At 39.5% G+C, this 17,410-nt stretch overlaps 1 protein-coding gene across 2 annotated transcripts in view; it reads right to left on the bottom strand.

The window, feature by feature from the left end:
* The window catches only part of col5a3a (collagen, type V, alpha 3a), a 46,229-nt gene extending 38,039 nt beyond the window's left edge, over positions 1–8,190 (bottom strand). For both annotated transcript variants that reach the window (XM_069715511.1, XM_069715512.1), the window contains exon 1: positions 7,959–8,190. In XM_069715511.1, the coding sequence (XP_069571612.1) occupies positions 7,959–8,043 (85 nt within the window). In that variant the 5' untranslated portion in view covers positions 8,044–8,190. The remainder of the gene's footprint in view (positions 1–7,958) is intronic.
* Between the last annotated feature and the right edge of the window lie 9,220 nt (positions 8,191–17,410).

Genomic DNA, 17,410 nt, shown 5'->3' with positions numbered 1-17,410 from the left:
AACAATATGTCTGCATCTCATGTATCCCAATTTGATAAAACTTCACTGGCATGCATAAGTGCATCAGTGATTCATGTATTCTCACAGATCATAAGCCCTAACAAGCCAGCTCATTTTGTAATAAACCTTCAAAACCAATTTTTCTGACAAGCATGAAAACTCTTGAAACATTAATTTATTATTTTTTTTATTTTCATTTCAAGCCAGAGAACCTGTCTCACCAATTGAGAGGGATATTTTTTGGTATGCTAATACATACATTGTCAAATTATGCCTATTTGCAATAAGCACATCTGTTGCCCCTGTAGATATGATGTTTCTCCCAGGAGAAGGTTTCTCACATTACAGTCAGCCTGCTTTATTTGCAGTCTGCTGTTCATGTTATTAGATGTTCTGCTGATAAAGTGCTGCCGTGAGCATTAGCCAGGATCAGAGATTTGTGCTCCCACCAGCTGCTGAAGCAAGCCACTCAGCACTTAGCATTCCAGGCATCTGAAATGAGGATCCTAAACCCAAATTGCCTCCTGTAGCTATTGCTGCTCATACAGAGCTCGCCTTTTATTCTCCTTGTTAATTAAACATGTGGAGAGAGTTCACCGCAGCCCAGACATGGCTTGCAGAAAAACACAGCGTTATATTTTATGGCATTATTTATTTGCAGACTTCGTTTATTAAAAAAAGCTTTGAGAGCTCGCCATCCCCGTCCCCTAGCGTGGCAACGGGGTTGTGAATGGGTTAAACTATGAATTATAGCCAGGATCAAACAATGGAAAATATAAAGTACAGCTCTAAAGGTATTCAAGCCCTCAAGATTTAAACTTGAAATTTACAGAGAGTAATAAATAAGCCATGTAAATTAAATAATGACAGAAGTTGCTGGACTCTAACAACCGAAACCTTGAGCTGTTATATGTAAAAGTGGTGCCAATAAATGTTCCCCCACCCACAGTCATTTAGGATCATTTTCATAACTGCTCTATTTATCATGACATAACACCAAGAATTAAATGTCAAGGGATAAAGTATCTATCGACCTTAAAAGATAACAGCCTGGTCACTCACACTTCGATGAAGAATGAGGATATTGACATTATCAAATTTTTGCACTCTAACCTGGTTTACAAGTATCACAAGTAGATTTTTTTTTTAAATTATCTATTTTCAGTGTGCAATGCAATAATGCAACTGTTTTTATGAGAATTTCATTGAATCAATATTTTTTGTCTCAGGGTTGGATATGGTCAAGTAAATAAAATAGTTTGACACTGCTGTTTCAATTCACCATCAAAGCGAATGGGTTACAAGAAGCACTTTGTAAGATTTGCGTTTAGTAATTCACCAAAAGGACGAGCCGCATCCTTGAATGCCCCGACCAGACAGAAGCAAAAGACTCTTGGGCTCTTGTAGCAAAAGGTTAAATCTTTATTAAATATGAAAGCGTCTGCATTTCTGTCAAAAGACGTTATTCTTAACAAAAGTTTACTTTGCAATTTACATCATGTCTGGGACCTAATCCTTAATGTTTGTATTTCCCTGGATTGGTGGAGTGTCTCTGTCCTTTTTTAATCCCAAGTGAGCTCTTTATAGCTCTGCTGTGGCCTTGTTTGATTCCTGACTGCAAATCAATTTCCTTTGGGATAGCAATGCTGAAAGTTTGTTTTTTAGTCAAAGGTCAGAATTCAAAACTCTCTCACTCACTCTCTCTGTCTTTCTATCTATTCATGCAGTTCTCTCTATCTGTCTCTCATTCACGCTCCTGCACAGGGCTCAAGAGAGATCATAAAGTAGCGATGTTTGGAACAGTCTGAATATTGTATTCTCAACTAAAGCAACGTGGGTTTAATTATACAGGATTCTTGAGTTTCAGTCAGCCCATCCAGAACAGCACCTGACAAAATGGCCTTTATACACGCTAACAGCATTAACAATCATTTCATTTCAGACCATCCAAAGATGCTATGTCAGTGCACCCCTTCAATCTCATATAAAAAAAGATTTTTGCCTTCACCACTACAAGTTTTAAAGCTAACTGTTGCCCATTTCTACACGTTTCAGCTACGGGCTGACAGGAGACTGCTGACCTTTGACACTCACAGAACAACAGAGAACTGTCAAAATGCACAACAATGCCACAGGGAGAAATCTAAGACAAGCTCTCCCAAAAAAGAGACTGCTTTCCCAATTATCTGTCAGTTCAATGTGCAGAGAACAATAAACACCCCACACCCATGTGTAAAATATACTACTGATGGATAAATTTGGTAAGCTGAATCATAGGACGTGGGAAAAACCTAACAAGATGGAACCCTAATAGCTGTTTTAACTAGTTGGATACAAGAATGACCCCAATGAAATACAATAATGTCCCTGTAGAGTATCCTCTATTTCACTATTTCACCATCCCTGATATTGTATCAAGAAGAAAAGCCCAGAGTAGTGGAAGGTTGCCATGTGAAGTCTTGATCCATAGAACAATCAGAGAAAGAATTTGATCTGTTCCCTGGTTTGGATCCATTTATGTCAATTTGAGTTAAGCCAATTCCTGCGGCTTCCTTACCTATCCTGCAGCACTGACTGTCTGAACAGGTTTTGCTTGCATCTTATTAGGCTTTGTAGTAATTATGTCCTTACCTCACCCGTCAAATTATGTTACTTCAAGTGAGACTCTGGAAGAGTGGCCGAGCATCCAGGGCACAACATCCTCGAGAACACTCGGGTATGGTTACTGATAAACAAAACTGTCGGCACCACTTAAAAGTTATGGCTCAACATATTTGAAATAACATCATCGAATCTCTCGGGACTGATGACTCAGGGTGTTTTCCACGCACTTAAAGGTCAGAGTATTTGGGAGCTGGAACATACAGCGATTTCACAGACATCCGGCAATTCTTGGGCGAACAGTCAGAGCTAAAACGTGCTGAACAGCATGTACACAATAAATCACATAAACACATACATATTCTAAACCATAACACTCTTCTCAGGCTCCCCTTTTTCTTCCTCTTGTGTTGTTATCTGTGAGACAACCATGTCTGCCCACCAACAGTGACAGGCACAGACTTCCTGACACACCAACTCTCAGCTCGGGCTCTATCCCCTGGAAAGGCCACCACACAGTGTATCCTCTCTGTATTGTGTGACGCTTGACACAGTCTCTCCGTGCCCTGCGGTCATACAACTCAGCATCATTTCAGTCATACATGGACATAATGTCTTCTCTGTGCTTCTAAAGCAAATGTCTCTGAAGACATTCTTCATGACTCACACCACCTACACTCCCAGCCTTGCTTGAAAATATCCCTCTCTCAGACACACACACACACACAGTGCTACACTGTCAAAATCTGTTGCATCTGGGAATTGGGGGAATTTTAACAAGAAGTGAAGCCAAAAATTAATCTGGGCAATGGGAACTTCCAATATCTTGGGCCACACCCTGAGAGAAGAATACATTTAAACAGACATTTAGACATTTAAACTTTGAATTACTGTTTGGAGATGTGCACACATCTTATAATAGATAACAATGACAATACATGACCATGTGCCAAACATGTGCAAGCAGAAATACACAGACAGTATTTTATCAATTTTAAAAGGATGTCTTTTTCTCTCTAAAACCAGTTTTTTGGAATTTCCACTCTCTGTCAAAACTACTTTTGAGAGAGAATTTCTTCACAAAACAATCCTAATGGTGACTAATAATGAAACAATTATGACAGATTCAGTGGAAGTGGTCAAATTGATACAAACACATTTTCTCCCAGGCTCTGAGAAGAGTACCCTATAATCTAATTAGGATTTGGTGTGACCTTTTGTCTGGGTCACCATTGTGTGTGAACAAGAACACTATGAGATGAGAAGAGCTAATGCATGCTGAGCTGATGGAAATTTAAACACATGCACAGGCAAATAAGATGGAAACAGTCACTATGCACACAGTCACACCAGAAGGAACAACCAGTCTGCACACACTGTTTATATGTAGCTCAATTACATGGAATCCACAGAGGGAAATTTGGTACTCTGGGGTTCTGAGATTGTCAGAATTTCTTCAGAATTTTATATGTTGCTCATAAGCAGAGGTACTTCAAACCTTGGAAAGAATATTGCAAATATCCGTAACAGAGGTACATTTTTGAGACAAAGTTTAGTTGGTCTGGAAGTTTGCAATAAGTTGATAGTCAGATATGTTTATTGCTCTGAATGTGCTTTGTGGTTGAGTCTGTTCTTTGAGTTATCACTGATTTAGGAGCAAGTCAAGTTAGCGGTTGTGCATATAAATACAGGGAATGTTTTTTTAACAGTCTGAGGAGTCATGGATTAGGAAGTCATATTAATAAGAGGCAATGAAAGCAATGGTAAAAGTGACCAATAGGGCCTGTTGTTAGGTCTTTGATCGCTTTCAAGCGTGGAATGTGAAACATCAAATTACCAGTAATTCCCGCAGTATTAATATTTGTATGATAGGTGAAAAACCAAAAGTCATAACTATTGAAAATATTCAAATGATTTAGCGTTTTACTGAGTGATCTGCTGGATGTGGGTCAGTGGCTATGTGCTGTTGTTGAGGCTACAATGCCCATGTCCTTTTGGTGTTGAAGCCGAAGGATTCTACTAGAATCTGGTCACACATTTCCTTCCAACTCACATCAACACCACATTCTTTAATCTCCACAGTTTGTTCTGCTCATGTTTGCTCACGGCATGATAAGTCGACAGGCCAAAAGCTGCTTGGCCCACAGAGAAAACACCTGCCCCTCAAGGCCCCTAACTGGACAGACGCTCCACACAAACACACACAGAAACACACACGAGTATGTCTATACTTGTGAGGATTTTCTTTGACGGCAGGAAATCCATTCCCTAATTATAATCTCCACCGCATGCCTAACATTGGCCCTTAACCTAGCCTGACCCAATTTCTATTCGGTAAACTCCCTTAAAGAGCTAGGAGGGACAGCAGGTCCACAGAAATTTGGAACATAGCACATCACACCAACAAATACAAGTGTGCAGACACCGTTTTGAATGGACATATAAAGCATACACACCTCAGGCACAGAGGATTACCCAGATAAATGACATGCACACGCACACATGACCAAGCCCATTCAAGTTTCAACCCCAAGCCATCATTTAGCCTCACAGACATAACACTGAGGCTGCTATTAGGGAATGTAACCAGAGTTGCCAAAATCAAAGCACAACACTATAAGCTGCACACACATTCACGCACAATGTCTAATACCATTCTGTGCACATGACCTTTGAGTTTGTGCTTCTGAGGGTAATTTTTAATTTAATTTAATTTAATTTAATTTCACAACAACCCGTGGTTCTGAATTTAAGACCAAGATCACTGTAGTTTGTAGTCATCCCAAAGGATGCTTGGTGGCTCAGAGAGGTTAATAAATGAGGATAGCTATTGATTTCAAGAGTCTAGAGATAGCTTTGGTGGATGTGCATAGGATGGACGACTATGATAAAACTTTTGTGAGGCTCATAAACACGTGCTAAAGATGACATGGAAGGGGACGTTGCAAAGAAGTCCACTCCTCTGATGTCTGCTCATTGCAATTCCACGGGAAGAATCTCAAAGTGGTCCTACAGAAAGCTGCTGAGAGCACTAAGTGATCAGAAACATAAAGCCGTAGGAGCCTGAGGGGAAGGGGGGTTTCTGCAAGCCAGATGTGTGTTGAATACTATAGATTGCAGTCTGGTGCCTAAAAGTGTTTGAGCATCATTTCTACATATTAAAGACTTGGGGGGATTCCAAACAGTTTTACCTCATCAAACAGTTTAAGAAGCAGTCTGATATGACAGTTGCAATAACAGCAACTAGGGACAGACATCAGCATATCTGACGCTTTAGATGTTTAACATTACCATTAGAATAACACAAACTCTCATAACAAAAGAAGACACTAGAGCTGTAATGTTCCTTTTTTCCTATTCTCTACTCTGCTAAATTCATCTGCCTATTTCATTTGTTTTCATTTGCCACTAATTTGTTGTGGGATCAAAGGCGAACAAGGCTTGCTGTCTTCCTTTGGGAGTCTGGTGCAGGATTGGCAAGACGGGATCAAACGGGACACAGTGAGGGGGCTGTATGCACAATTTCCCCCGTCACAGAACCAGTTGAGGATGAGGCCGGGTACATGCAGGAGGAGGGAGATGATGTGAACAGAGAGATAAGGCCTATAAAATGAAAACAAACATTCCTCCGCTTTGAATGGAACAGAAAAAGAAAAGAAAACTGAATGAAAATGTGTTGAGGCAGAAGAACAAAGGATTCTAAGTGAAACTAACTGTGCACGTGTGCAAGAATGTCTCACTTCCTGTAAACATGACTACAAAGTGCTCTCTCATCTCTGTCGAACACACACATAGAAAGCATATGGGAAAACATTCTTTCACTGTAACACACACACACATATGCATGCAAATATTCACAGACTCAGAGACACAAACGTATTATCAACCACATGTGCAGATCTGAGACTGCCATATCAGCACCGCTATATGTCCCGTGCACTTTTAAATCATCTGAGCCCCTCACTTCACAGGCCGTCATTAAGACGACATTAGACATTGTGGCCACTGTGCCACTTGAATGTGATTAGGTCGGTTAGCTCACTTCCTCCTGCCATCGTTTTACAGTGTTTGAGCCAATGAATTCCAACAAATCCTGGCAGCCACAAAGTGGGTGCATGTGGAAAGCCACGAGTGAAAATGAAATATTATTAAGTACTTCTGATGACCACAGGGCTAACTCCTGCTGTTGCGGCATGTCACTCCATCACGGAGTCAATTAACTGCAGCACCTGCAAGGAAGTAGTCTGCACCAGTTACTCTGACATGGCCATAGGGCATGGAGACCTGTGTGGGTGACAGATAGCATGGGGGGCAAATGACAAACTGTAACTGCTTGTTACTGGCCATATTGGCAACAAGGAAGTCTTGAAATGGCTGCACTCGAATTGAATGTGGATGCCTGGGCCGATGTTGAGACCAGAAGTTTCCTCCTTGCAGGTGGATTATTGGAAAATGAGTCGAATCAGTCCACTTCTACATGTAGTGTAATGGGTCACTTAAGTTACTGTGTAGAACATGAGCAGAGGCAGCAGCCTGCAGTAAAACATGTCAAATATTTAAGTGTGCCAGAATAATTATGACTAAGGCAGTAGGAGTGTTAGTGCTAAGCGCCTTCACTTAAGACCTCTGTGAGCAGAGGGCACATTAAACAGATCCATGACAGGAATTTTAATCTACTCAGTTATTTCAGTGTTCAGCCATTCACCTCTTTCTCAAGCCAACGTTAAACCTTTTCACAGTAAACCGACGCCGGTCACAAGCAAACTCAAACATGACATCATGGTCTCCTGAGATCTTTCCTGAGATGGCACACCTGCTGCAGGAAGGACACACTCAAATCAAAACCTTGGAAAGATGTGAATATTGAATTAATACAACTGGAGCAAAAAAGCTGAGTCAATCAAAATGTGCCCACTGTGCAATGACACGAATAATTGTTATGTAGCGATGCATATGCAAAACTTATATAATAAATTTGCAGACTTCTGAAACGTTCCGACAACTTCTTAAAGTAATTTGAGCCAGATTACAATTTTAATCCAAGCCTGAAGCGACTCCGTTGGACAAGTAGCAGCATCACCAAAAACATTCGCACAGATTCAAATCACAGATATCAGCTATACACACCAGCATCTGAAACGAACCTGAAAAGACAGAGTGGAAAGATTATGCCTTTGCGCTAATAACTTCGTGTTGGCAGGGGGCCGAGGGATGCATGAAGGTGCATGAAAAAAGTCAAGTAAACTCAGAAAGAAGAGACAGTGCTTTGATCAGGTTACAGAAGGCACTGCGTCGACTTTTTTTTTTTACTTATAAACTGCCACCCGGGCATCTGTATTATTTACTTGATACTTTACCGGCTTGATTCGTCGTGACGTGAAGCAGAATAAAAAGAAATAGTGGCACTCTCCTGCGCAACCTGGTCCTTATTAAATGGTCCATCTTTCAAAGCGGGAACCCCCGTCTGCTTCCACAACTTTACACCGTAGAAGTTCTGTTTGTTGGGACTAGGCAGCCATGCGTGGAGAAAAGAAGAGAAACCAATCTGTAGTTCCACTTGGTTGGCTGTTGGAGAAGTTTTGTTGTGGTGGCTCCTCTCAGTTTCGCCCTGTCCCTCTCATTCAATTTCTCCCTCTCCCCATCACTCCCTCCCTCTGTCCTCCTCCTCCGCCTCTTCCCTCCCATAGGACGGTGTCCTGGGACGCATAGATGAGCGGTTCGCCTGCAGAGGAATCCATCGTAAATCACGTTTATTACTCGAGGTAATTTGTTAGGTCTCACTTCTTAGACGTTGTCATTACCAACAAATGTGTTGTAAAGCACAATGGCAAACTCGTAACCTGTCAATTTGTTGGTTTTTTCAGATCGAGTAATGCAGACTTAATTATCCACCAAAACTGAAACAAGACAGCACAATCACAAGATACACGATGTTTCAGTGACTTAGTCCTGTGATTTTTTTTAAATTTTTTTTAATTTTCTTTTAAAATCATAACAAGGAATATTTTGAGTATAATTGTTATGAAGGTGATGAAAAAAAATGGCAGTAGCTAATTAATTATTGTTTTGTGGCCAACACATTCCCAGGTTACTTTACATGTAGTGATCAGAGGTTTGCCTAAATTATAGAAGCTGATGGATCCAAGCTTTGAACTTCACAGCAAAGAGTTGGCTGAATACTCTTCAACGTTACAACACTTGACACTCCTGGCCAGTTCATAAATTATTTATTATTATTTTTTTTCTTCAGACCAGGACAGGTTATCTCCTCCATCAGTCTTAGCCCAGCATTACAGCAGAGTTTCTGTAATGTTTGTTCAGCCTGGAGCTTGAATAGTGTGAGGCTGGAGGCTGAATGAGGTTGCTGACTGCTGACGGTGCAGGACCAGTCAGCTTGATTAGTTCAGGAACTGGCACACCTGGCTCGAAGCCACTACTTGAAACAGTAAGATATAGTATTACACAAACACACGCAAGTTTCAATTTTAGGGGTCATCCCACCTTGTAAAGGTCTCTAACTTAAATCCACTCAGCAATATAAGGTCCCTGTTTTGATATAGAAGCATCCATTCTTATTAAACAAAATACGGAAAAGTTGTATTTAAGTGTTTCTCCACTTTGTAAGAAACACACTTTTACATCATATCAGCTGAACTGGCAGAAAGCAATTAAATACGATCTCTTAAGGGAAACTGCTGACATGAACGGGAGGAAATCATTCATTGATTTACATCACCTACTGCTTGACACTGCAGGTGATATTTGTCCCAGTCATCTGCCAAAGTTTAAACCTTACAGTATATAGTCAATCACTTATGGAAGCTCAATATTTCTTGCCAGAACTCTAATTAATTCCAAGAGAACTGTATTCAGTTGAGACATGCTCTAAGATAAGACTTGTGAAGACCTTGTCTAATTGGAAAATTATCAAACGATAATGCAAGTCCACGCTACAACATGCTTTTGTAAAGTAACTGGGAGATGAAATCCCTGAGAGCACTTGGAGAAAATGAGCCAAACCGTAATATCTCAAGGGAAAAGAGTCTCAAACCACAGAAGAGAAGAAGTCCGTCCATTAAAGGCTGCAATGCTGTCTTCTTTTTTTCCCCCCAGTGGTACTGTTTCATATTCAATCCAAACCAAACTGTCACCCGCCACAAATTATTAAACACGAGACATCGTTGACCCACAGACCATCGAAAATATGTATTTTTTTTTTCATGGTTAAAAGAATAATGTCAATCAGTTTTAAAAATCCTCCTTCAAATTTGTTTGAGATAAGGAACTTTCTAGGAGAAAAAGAGATACATTTCTTTAGTCTCAAAGGAAGTAAACTGTAGGAGCACATGTGCAGGACTGGATGAGACAGAAACGCCGAGATGACTGGACAGAGGGAGGTTGATCTGGTGGGTAAACAACGGACCCCCTGACCTCCCACTGTGTCCCTTCTCAGTACCAGCTTAGCTAGCCTGAGTAAGGGCCACATTCCTAGCAGCTTTTAGCAGATAGTTACTAAGAGTCCAGTGGGTAGTCTGAGCTGTGGGTGAGAAATATTTCCAGAGCATGTGCTATGTACCTTTGTCCAACTACTGAACCTGTACAACGTACAGATCATTTGAATTTAAAGACACACAAACAACAATGTACAAATGTACAAATAGTCTTTTGACTTAAATTTAACCTAACATTTGTTACATGCAGACTTTGGTTTTCTACAAGACATATGGCAAACATACACTGATTGCACCTGGGAACCAACACATACATCTAAATTATTGACAACATTATTGACAAGACAATGATGTGAAAGAAAATAGTAAGTACATTTTAAGTCGATCCATTATTCTTGTGTCAGTAGCTCCTGAACTTTCATTAACCAAGAGGGTTTCATAAATCAGCCTGAGAAGGATTATTGTCAGGTGAGTAGATGATCGTTTTACAAGTTGATACAAACACATACATGTTGCTAGAAAAAGCGCCGTACATGCAGAGTGACCTAAGTTCATGCTGGCGGTTTCTTTATCCAGATAATCAATCAGCAGAAACCAACAAAGCCACTTTATATTTATACATTACAATTAATGTGGAAACACAGATAATAAATTATACTCCATACGAGTTTTGACATGTTAGAAAAAAAAATCTGAGATGAAAATTAGCACGAAATGACTTAAGGATGTGTCTCTGTTTTCATTTTAGTTGCATATCATTTTCATTTTATTATTCTTTAATTCCCCTGAATTATTAAATTATATTTACAGTATTGGAGTTTGGTGTTTATCCCAAACACATGGCATTGTTTTACAAATTGAAGTATCTTTCTCCCTCTGCAGGTCATTCTGTGCTGATAAATGACTGTGGAGGTAACTTATTATTTAATCACCATGAGGGTGGAAGTGCCGTAATCTATCATCACCTTGTATTTTAGGTCCGAATGGCAAACCTTAGGATGCAGCAGATGGGCATTTAGGATTAGAGACCCTAAAATGGGCTTTCACCTAAGTCTGACTGCCATCTGCTCCTTGTGTGGGAGAACAAGCCAGAACAGGACAACAGGCAAACTATCAGGAAGAAAATGTATATGAGCTTTCAGAAGGAGGATGCGACCGATTCTTTCAATTTGCCAAAAATTGATTTATGTTTTTAAAAAACTCTTTCAAAGTTTCTATTTTTTTTTTTTTAGCAGGCTATCCAGTGATTGTGAAATAGCTCCCTACAAATCATCTCAGATCTAACACCACCACTTCTTCATGGGCTTGTGATGTCATTTATTTACATATTTTATGACAAACATTTTTTATTACCTTCTGCCAGTGTGATATAATTAGGATTTAAAGATGATGTATGTATAAGTTTGTGGTTTGTGTGTGTGGTTAAGCCTGACAACTAGTCCACTGTCATTTAATGTCACCACATAATTATAAATGAGCCTTAGATAAGAACTATTAGATAATAACTTTTGGTTTTGTATATTGATAAAATGTGCGTTTTTATGCTGAACGATGTAAGATGTGGTTGATGTAAGATGTGGTTGAAACCAACACTTAAGCAAGCAAGAGAATACACGATTCCACATTTTGCTAGAGGGAGAAAATGTAGGTTATTCTGTCAGAGGCTGATCTAAGAAAGCACCTCGAGATAAATGTGCTGGTGCCACCCACTGACTGCTGATGATAGTATCTCCATGTATCAGACAGCATGTGTTCGTACATAAGAGCTGTCTCCACCTTCTCATTCGAAACCATCCTGCAACAGGTACGCTGGTCTCATTTCCCTGCAATACAAGAGGGCAGAGGGAGCACATCAGACAGGATACGACCTCCTGCTTGGTGCTTCATCACCACTGCTCTCACCTCATAGTATTTGGAATTTGAAAAAGAGCATTGTTGAAAGTAACAAGATCTGGATGCAGAGTTATGTTACCAGACAGATTAAGCTACACTGTCAGTTACTAAATCCTGCTGTAATGCAGTTGCCAAACCAAAGGTTGTGACCATGAGGAAGCATGTGGAAATTTCCCCTCTTTGCACTGAGGCCTGTAAGTAAGGGGAACTGCCAGTCTGGTGATAATTATAATCATCAGAGATGAGGGGAAACTAAGCTAATTAACATCTAAGGACCATGTCTGTGAAATGAACTGCTCAAACAAATAGACTAAATAAGCTCAACCAGTGACCACACTCATGCGTACCCTCCTCCTCTTTGCTGTTAGGTTACAGCACAAAGCACCATGAGTGCATTTGCATCTCTAAATAGCAAGGCAATTTATTCAATAACTGGTATTAGTAGGGCCACTTAAGGTAACATGAAACACTGATTCTAAAAATAATTAAAACCAAAATTCTTTTTTAAATATCTTCCACACAGTTTGGTAAACTGAAGAGTAAACCAGGACTTTTAAACTCTGCCAATGACTTGGTCAAAAAAGTTCTGTGACATGGTGCAACAGTAGATAGAGAATTGCCTATTAATTGCCATACTGTATGCTTTAATTGTAATGAATGTTTCACTGGTGCTCAGAAATGCCACATTGATCCTCGGGGTGTTTTTGCTCTCAATGCCCTCTCTATGTACTGTTCAATGTTGGGTCTGCAGCTGCAGCAACAATTATAACTCCTCTTTTGGTTGCAGCTCATGGGCCTTTCTTTTAGCACTTTCTCTCAGTTACCAGTGCTCGCTGACTGCATCGGAACCTCAAAAACACTTTTGCTTTTTTCTCTGCACCCATTCGCTCTCTCTTCAAGTCTCCCTCCCGTGCACCGACCCCCAGCTAGTCTCTCCCTTCGCCTCTTTTTTCGCCTCTGTTCTCATGAAGTTTGCATTCCACACCTCCTCTGCAGACTGCACACAAAAGAGCAGAAAGCGCCACTCCTGACCCGTGGCAAACATTCCAGTCCTCTACGTCTTTTCACACAGCTAGAGTCCCTCATTCTTTCAGTGGCATCAGCCAGAGTCCGTTTCTTGTCCAATGCTAGTGTGGAGACATCACTTACAGGAGGGCTCAAACAAGTGATATTTAGTTTGATGCTCTAAGTCATGAAATAACACTATAGAACGAATTTTTTTTTTTCCAAATGAGTGGAAAAAAGTTAACTTTTGAAGTAATGTAAATGTGAGAAAAAATATTTGAAATGCAGACCACATTCATTTGTTATGACAAATAATTAGATTTGGGACAAGCATTTAGAAGACCATCGCCAATCGCACAATCTGACTTTAATTAGAAAGAATGAAATCAGACTTTATACAGTCAGCTGCAAAAGCAGTGAAAGTTCCAGGAGCATCTGTTCATGTATCCTCAAAGTCAGTTCACAGGAAATTGACTATTAAGCTATAAAAAAAATAAAAAAATAAATAAAATAAAAGGGTTTAGCAGGAATGGGAGTGTCATTTTGATGACTTGGACTTTGGCATTGCTTCGAGATAATTTGGGCCTGGGGCACAGCTGGAGTGTGTTCAGACGTGTATGAGAGAGGTGAAAGGTTGGGGGAGTGATAATGAATGAATTGCTACAGTAACAGTTCAATACTGTACATACTTATAGAGGTGCAGCAGAGAAAGTGGAGAGGAGAAAGTTTGAGGTCAAACGAGGAGGAGGGTTTACAACAAGACTTTAAAGCAGAGAAAGCACGTGGCAAGGAAAAGCATGTAGAGGCTTGTATTATTCCCTCCTCTTTGTCTCTTTCCTAACTCCCTCTGTGTCTTAGTGCCTCAATCCTCTGAAATTCCACAGCAATAGCTCGAAGGCTGGCAGACATCACTGGCTGCCCAGCACCCCTCCTCATCTCCATCCACACCTGTCCACTTCATCTGGAGGTACAAGGGAAAGCTTACTCCAGTGACTTAGCACCGGCTCTTCTAGCACCGTAATCCAGTGGTAGATGGCCATCTGGAGTATGGAGGGAAAACCCTTAGTTTTCCTGTTGGACCATAATTGGGTCCATAAATATATAAAATGTTATTACCAATTGCCAATCGAGACGCTCAGACAATAATGTGGACACATGGTGTAGCAGCAAGACCTTTGTAAAATTCACTTTTAATCTGGGCCACCAGCGTCATCACTAATCTCGGTGTTGGAAGAAGTATTCAGATCCTTTACTTAAGTAAAAGTACTAATACAGCCATGTAAAAATACTTCATTACAAGTAAAAGTCCAGAATCAAAAATCCTTCCTAAGTAAAAACAAGTGCCAGCAGTACAATGTAGTTAAAGTATTAAAGTAAAAGTGCTGGTTTGGTCCTTCTGACTGATTATATATGATATCATAAGATCACTCAAAGAGAAGCATTAGTGTGTAAAGCATGTTACTGTTGTAGCTGCTGGACGTGGAGCTAATTTGAACTGTTTTATGTCGGACAGCAGAAAAATCAAAGGCGTTGTCAGAGGAAAAAGAAACTAGAATTAGCACCTGGTTGTTTGCCTTTGCCAACCACCCAAGTTGTAGTTTAAATTGGTTCATTTTAACATGAATTTGAAATGAAACCATGTGAGAAGTTTAAAGGGAGAAATTACTGTTTGATGGAGGTGGATGTGATCCAGACCACACACTGATTCTTGTAAGATGTCAGATGCTAAAAAGGTTGGAAACCTACTGGTTTATTCATTAGCAATGTCGTATTTTAAAAACTCATCATATTATCTAGTTGTCAATACTGCTCTGAAGTGAAATGGAAATATATCGTAGTTAAAATGGAAATACTTAAGTACAATACTAGTACCTCAAAATTGTACTGAAGTAGGATACATTAATTAAAAAAAATGCACTAATTTACTTTCCACCACTGTTTAATCTTGCGATAATGTCAATTCTAGCTTTAGGTTTTGTTTATTAGTTTTATGTATCAGTTAAAGCATAAACTGTATTTCCTATATTGTGCTACATTATGAAATTAGGGGTCAAATAAGTTAAATTAGCACTGACTTCACATTAATGAGATGGTAGCAAAATAGCCAAGAGGTTATCTTTTTAAGCGCCGTTGTTTTGCACACTGTCAGTTAGGATTTAAAGCTGCTTTATCTGACAATGCAAATTCCACTTTTATTATCTCATTTTAACTTCAGCTTTCTGGTGTGGGAAATGGGCCATAGCGTAGGGATGTTTTAAACAAGCAGACATCAGCTTTGTGAGACAGCAAGAGGAAATTGGGCCTGAAATCTATATGACCGTTGACAGTCTGCTGCGTGTTGTCAGCAAAATACACAGTTTCTAAGAAGCGAGCAGTGTTGATTGGAAGTCTATGAAAAAGATTTTGTTATTGTGTAGCCTATTCTTATGTTGAGTTATATAGCCTACAGTCACTTTGGAAAGTTTTCAGACACCTTTACCTTTTGCAAATTTAAATTTATAAAATTGGCTCTTTTTTTTTTCCTATCAGTCTACACTCATAAATCAATGAAGACAAAAAAAAACATATTTTCATCCATTAAAAAGCAAAAACTGAAGTTTTCATTTCATTTTCTGTCAGGGCTAAAAACAAATTATGACTTCCAAAGAACTCTCTGTGATAAAACTATTGCAATGCATAAATGAGGGCAAGGGTAAAAAAAAACATTTCTAAAGCTTTAAGTGGTCCCAAGAACACAATGAGCTCAATAATTGTGAAATGAAAATAGTTTAAAACCACCATAACTCTTGTAAGAGTTGGCTGTGTGGGTGAAATGAATAACTATGCCAGTAAGTCCACATTCAGGGATGTTAACAAGGACCCAACAGTCACTATAACAGCTTCAGGATTCCTCTGCAGAGATGGGAGAACATGCCAAAAGGGCAACCATCTCACCAGCTCTTCCTCAATCAGGCGTTTATTGTTAAGCAACTATTCGGAAGCCAGTCTGAGTAAAAGGCGCGTGAAAGCTCGGTGTTTGTCGAACAGCGTCTGACGAAGCTTGACAGGATCTGCCAGGAAGGGTGGGATAAACTGCCAATATCCAGGTGTGCAGAGCTTGTAGAGACTTTACACAAGAAGACTGAAAGCTGCAAGTGCTGCCAATAGGGCTTCTGCCAAGTACTAAATTAAGGGTCTGAATACTTTTGTAAATGACAGATTTCAGTTTTTGATTTTTAATAAATTTGCACAAATTTATTGAGTCTCTTGATGGGGGAAATTCTAATTTCATTCATTTAAAACTAAATTTTCAACAGTTTAAAGTGTGCAAAAAGTAAAAGGGTTGGAATACTTTCTGCAGCTACTATACATATCACATGCTTTAGGGGAATTTTGTTTCACAGCAGAGCTGAACTTCTGTTACAAGTTGAACTTTGATTGGCCAAGTCAGGACTCCACTCTGTTAAAATGTTGCCCCCCTACAGGACAATTCTCTACAAATTTATGGAAAAAATGAATTCCTTCTCTTGATGATGGAAACTATCCGTAGCCCCGCTTTACCCTGAGATTAAACAAATAGCAGTGGGGTTGAATGTTGTAACCGGGGGACCTCTATTCATTTTTGTATGCTTTAAAGGCAGAAATATTTGTGTCATAAAATATAGTTTAAAATTCGAAACAATGCAGCAATCAGGTTTCAAAAGCTGGTGAGAAATTCAGGAGAGAATCAACACAAACTCATATAAATGGTGTTGAGCCACTTTAATGTCTGGACTCTCTCCAAATAAGAAACAAAAGGCAACTGAAAAGAGGGTCAACCATTGTCATCCCAGTGTCAATCAAAAATATTAAACAAATGAGTTAATTATTTAAATTTTGAGTGAAAGATACAATAATTATTGTCAAACATCAATAAGTTATACCGGGTTTTTTTTTTTTTTTAAGGTAAAGGGAACCATCAGAACAAACAGAAAACATCTTCAATTAGAGAAACGTGAAGTTGTGGTTGAGATGTCTACCATGCAAAGCTGAGATGGCATTTAAGATACAAAACCCTTACAGTGAGTTTAAAGAGAAGGACACGAAACATTTCAACAAATTTAAAGTAGGAAACATAAAGTTACAGTCCTCTCCTCTGAGAAATAGTGTTGTGCGAAAGCCCTGTTTTTCTGGACAGGAGTTTGCATGTGGTTGCATCACGTTTAGCAACAGGCCCAAACATGACCATGACTCTTTGCACCGCAGCCTTTCATCAGAGAAAAAGAAACAAGTCTTATCTGAGAAAAACGTTGACCCCTTCATCTGTCAAGAGCAGAGTCCACTTGTCAACAATAACAAACCGCTGCTAATTGCACTGACAAACCAAACTGAGACATAGATGACAAACTCAAACTTAGAACATACATTCTTAAAATTGTATTATTTTGATTACAGTGATGCAGGATTATTGATTTGCGTGTGTATATGCATTCAGAAAGCCT

The sequence above is a fragment of the Brachyistius frenatus genome, unplaced genomic scaffold (genome assembly GCF_029030835.1).
Source record: "Brachyistius frenatus isolate BFR_SWC_R1_liver_20210118 unplaced genomic scaffold, ASM2903083v1 Contig_144, whole genome shotgun sequence".
Lineage (NCBI taxonomy): Eukaryota > Metazoa > Chordata > Actinopteri > Embiotocidae > Brachyistius > Brachyistius frenatus.
This window is presented reverse-complemented; position numbering and strand designations above follow the sequence as displayed.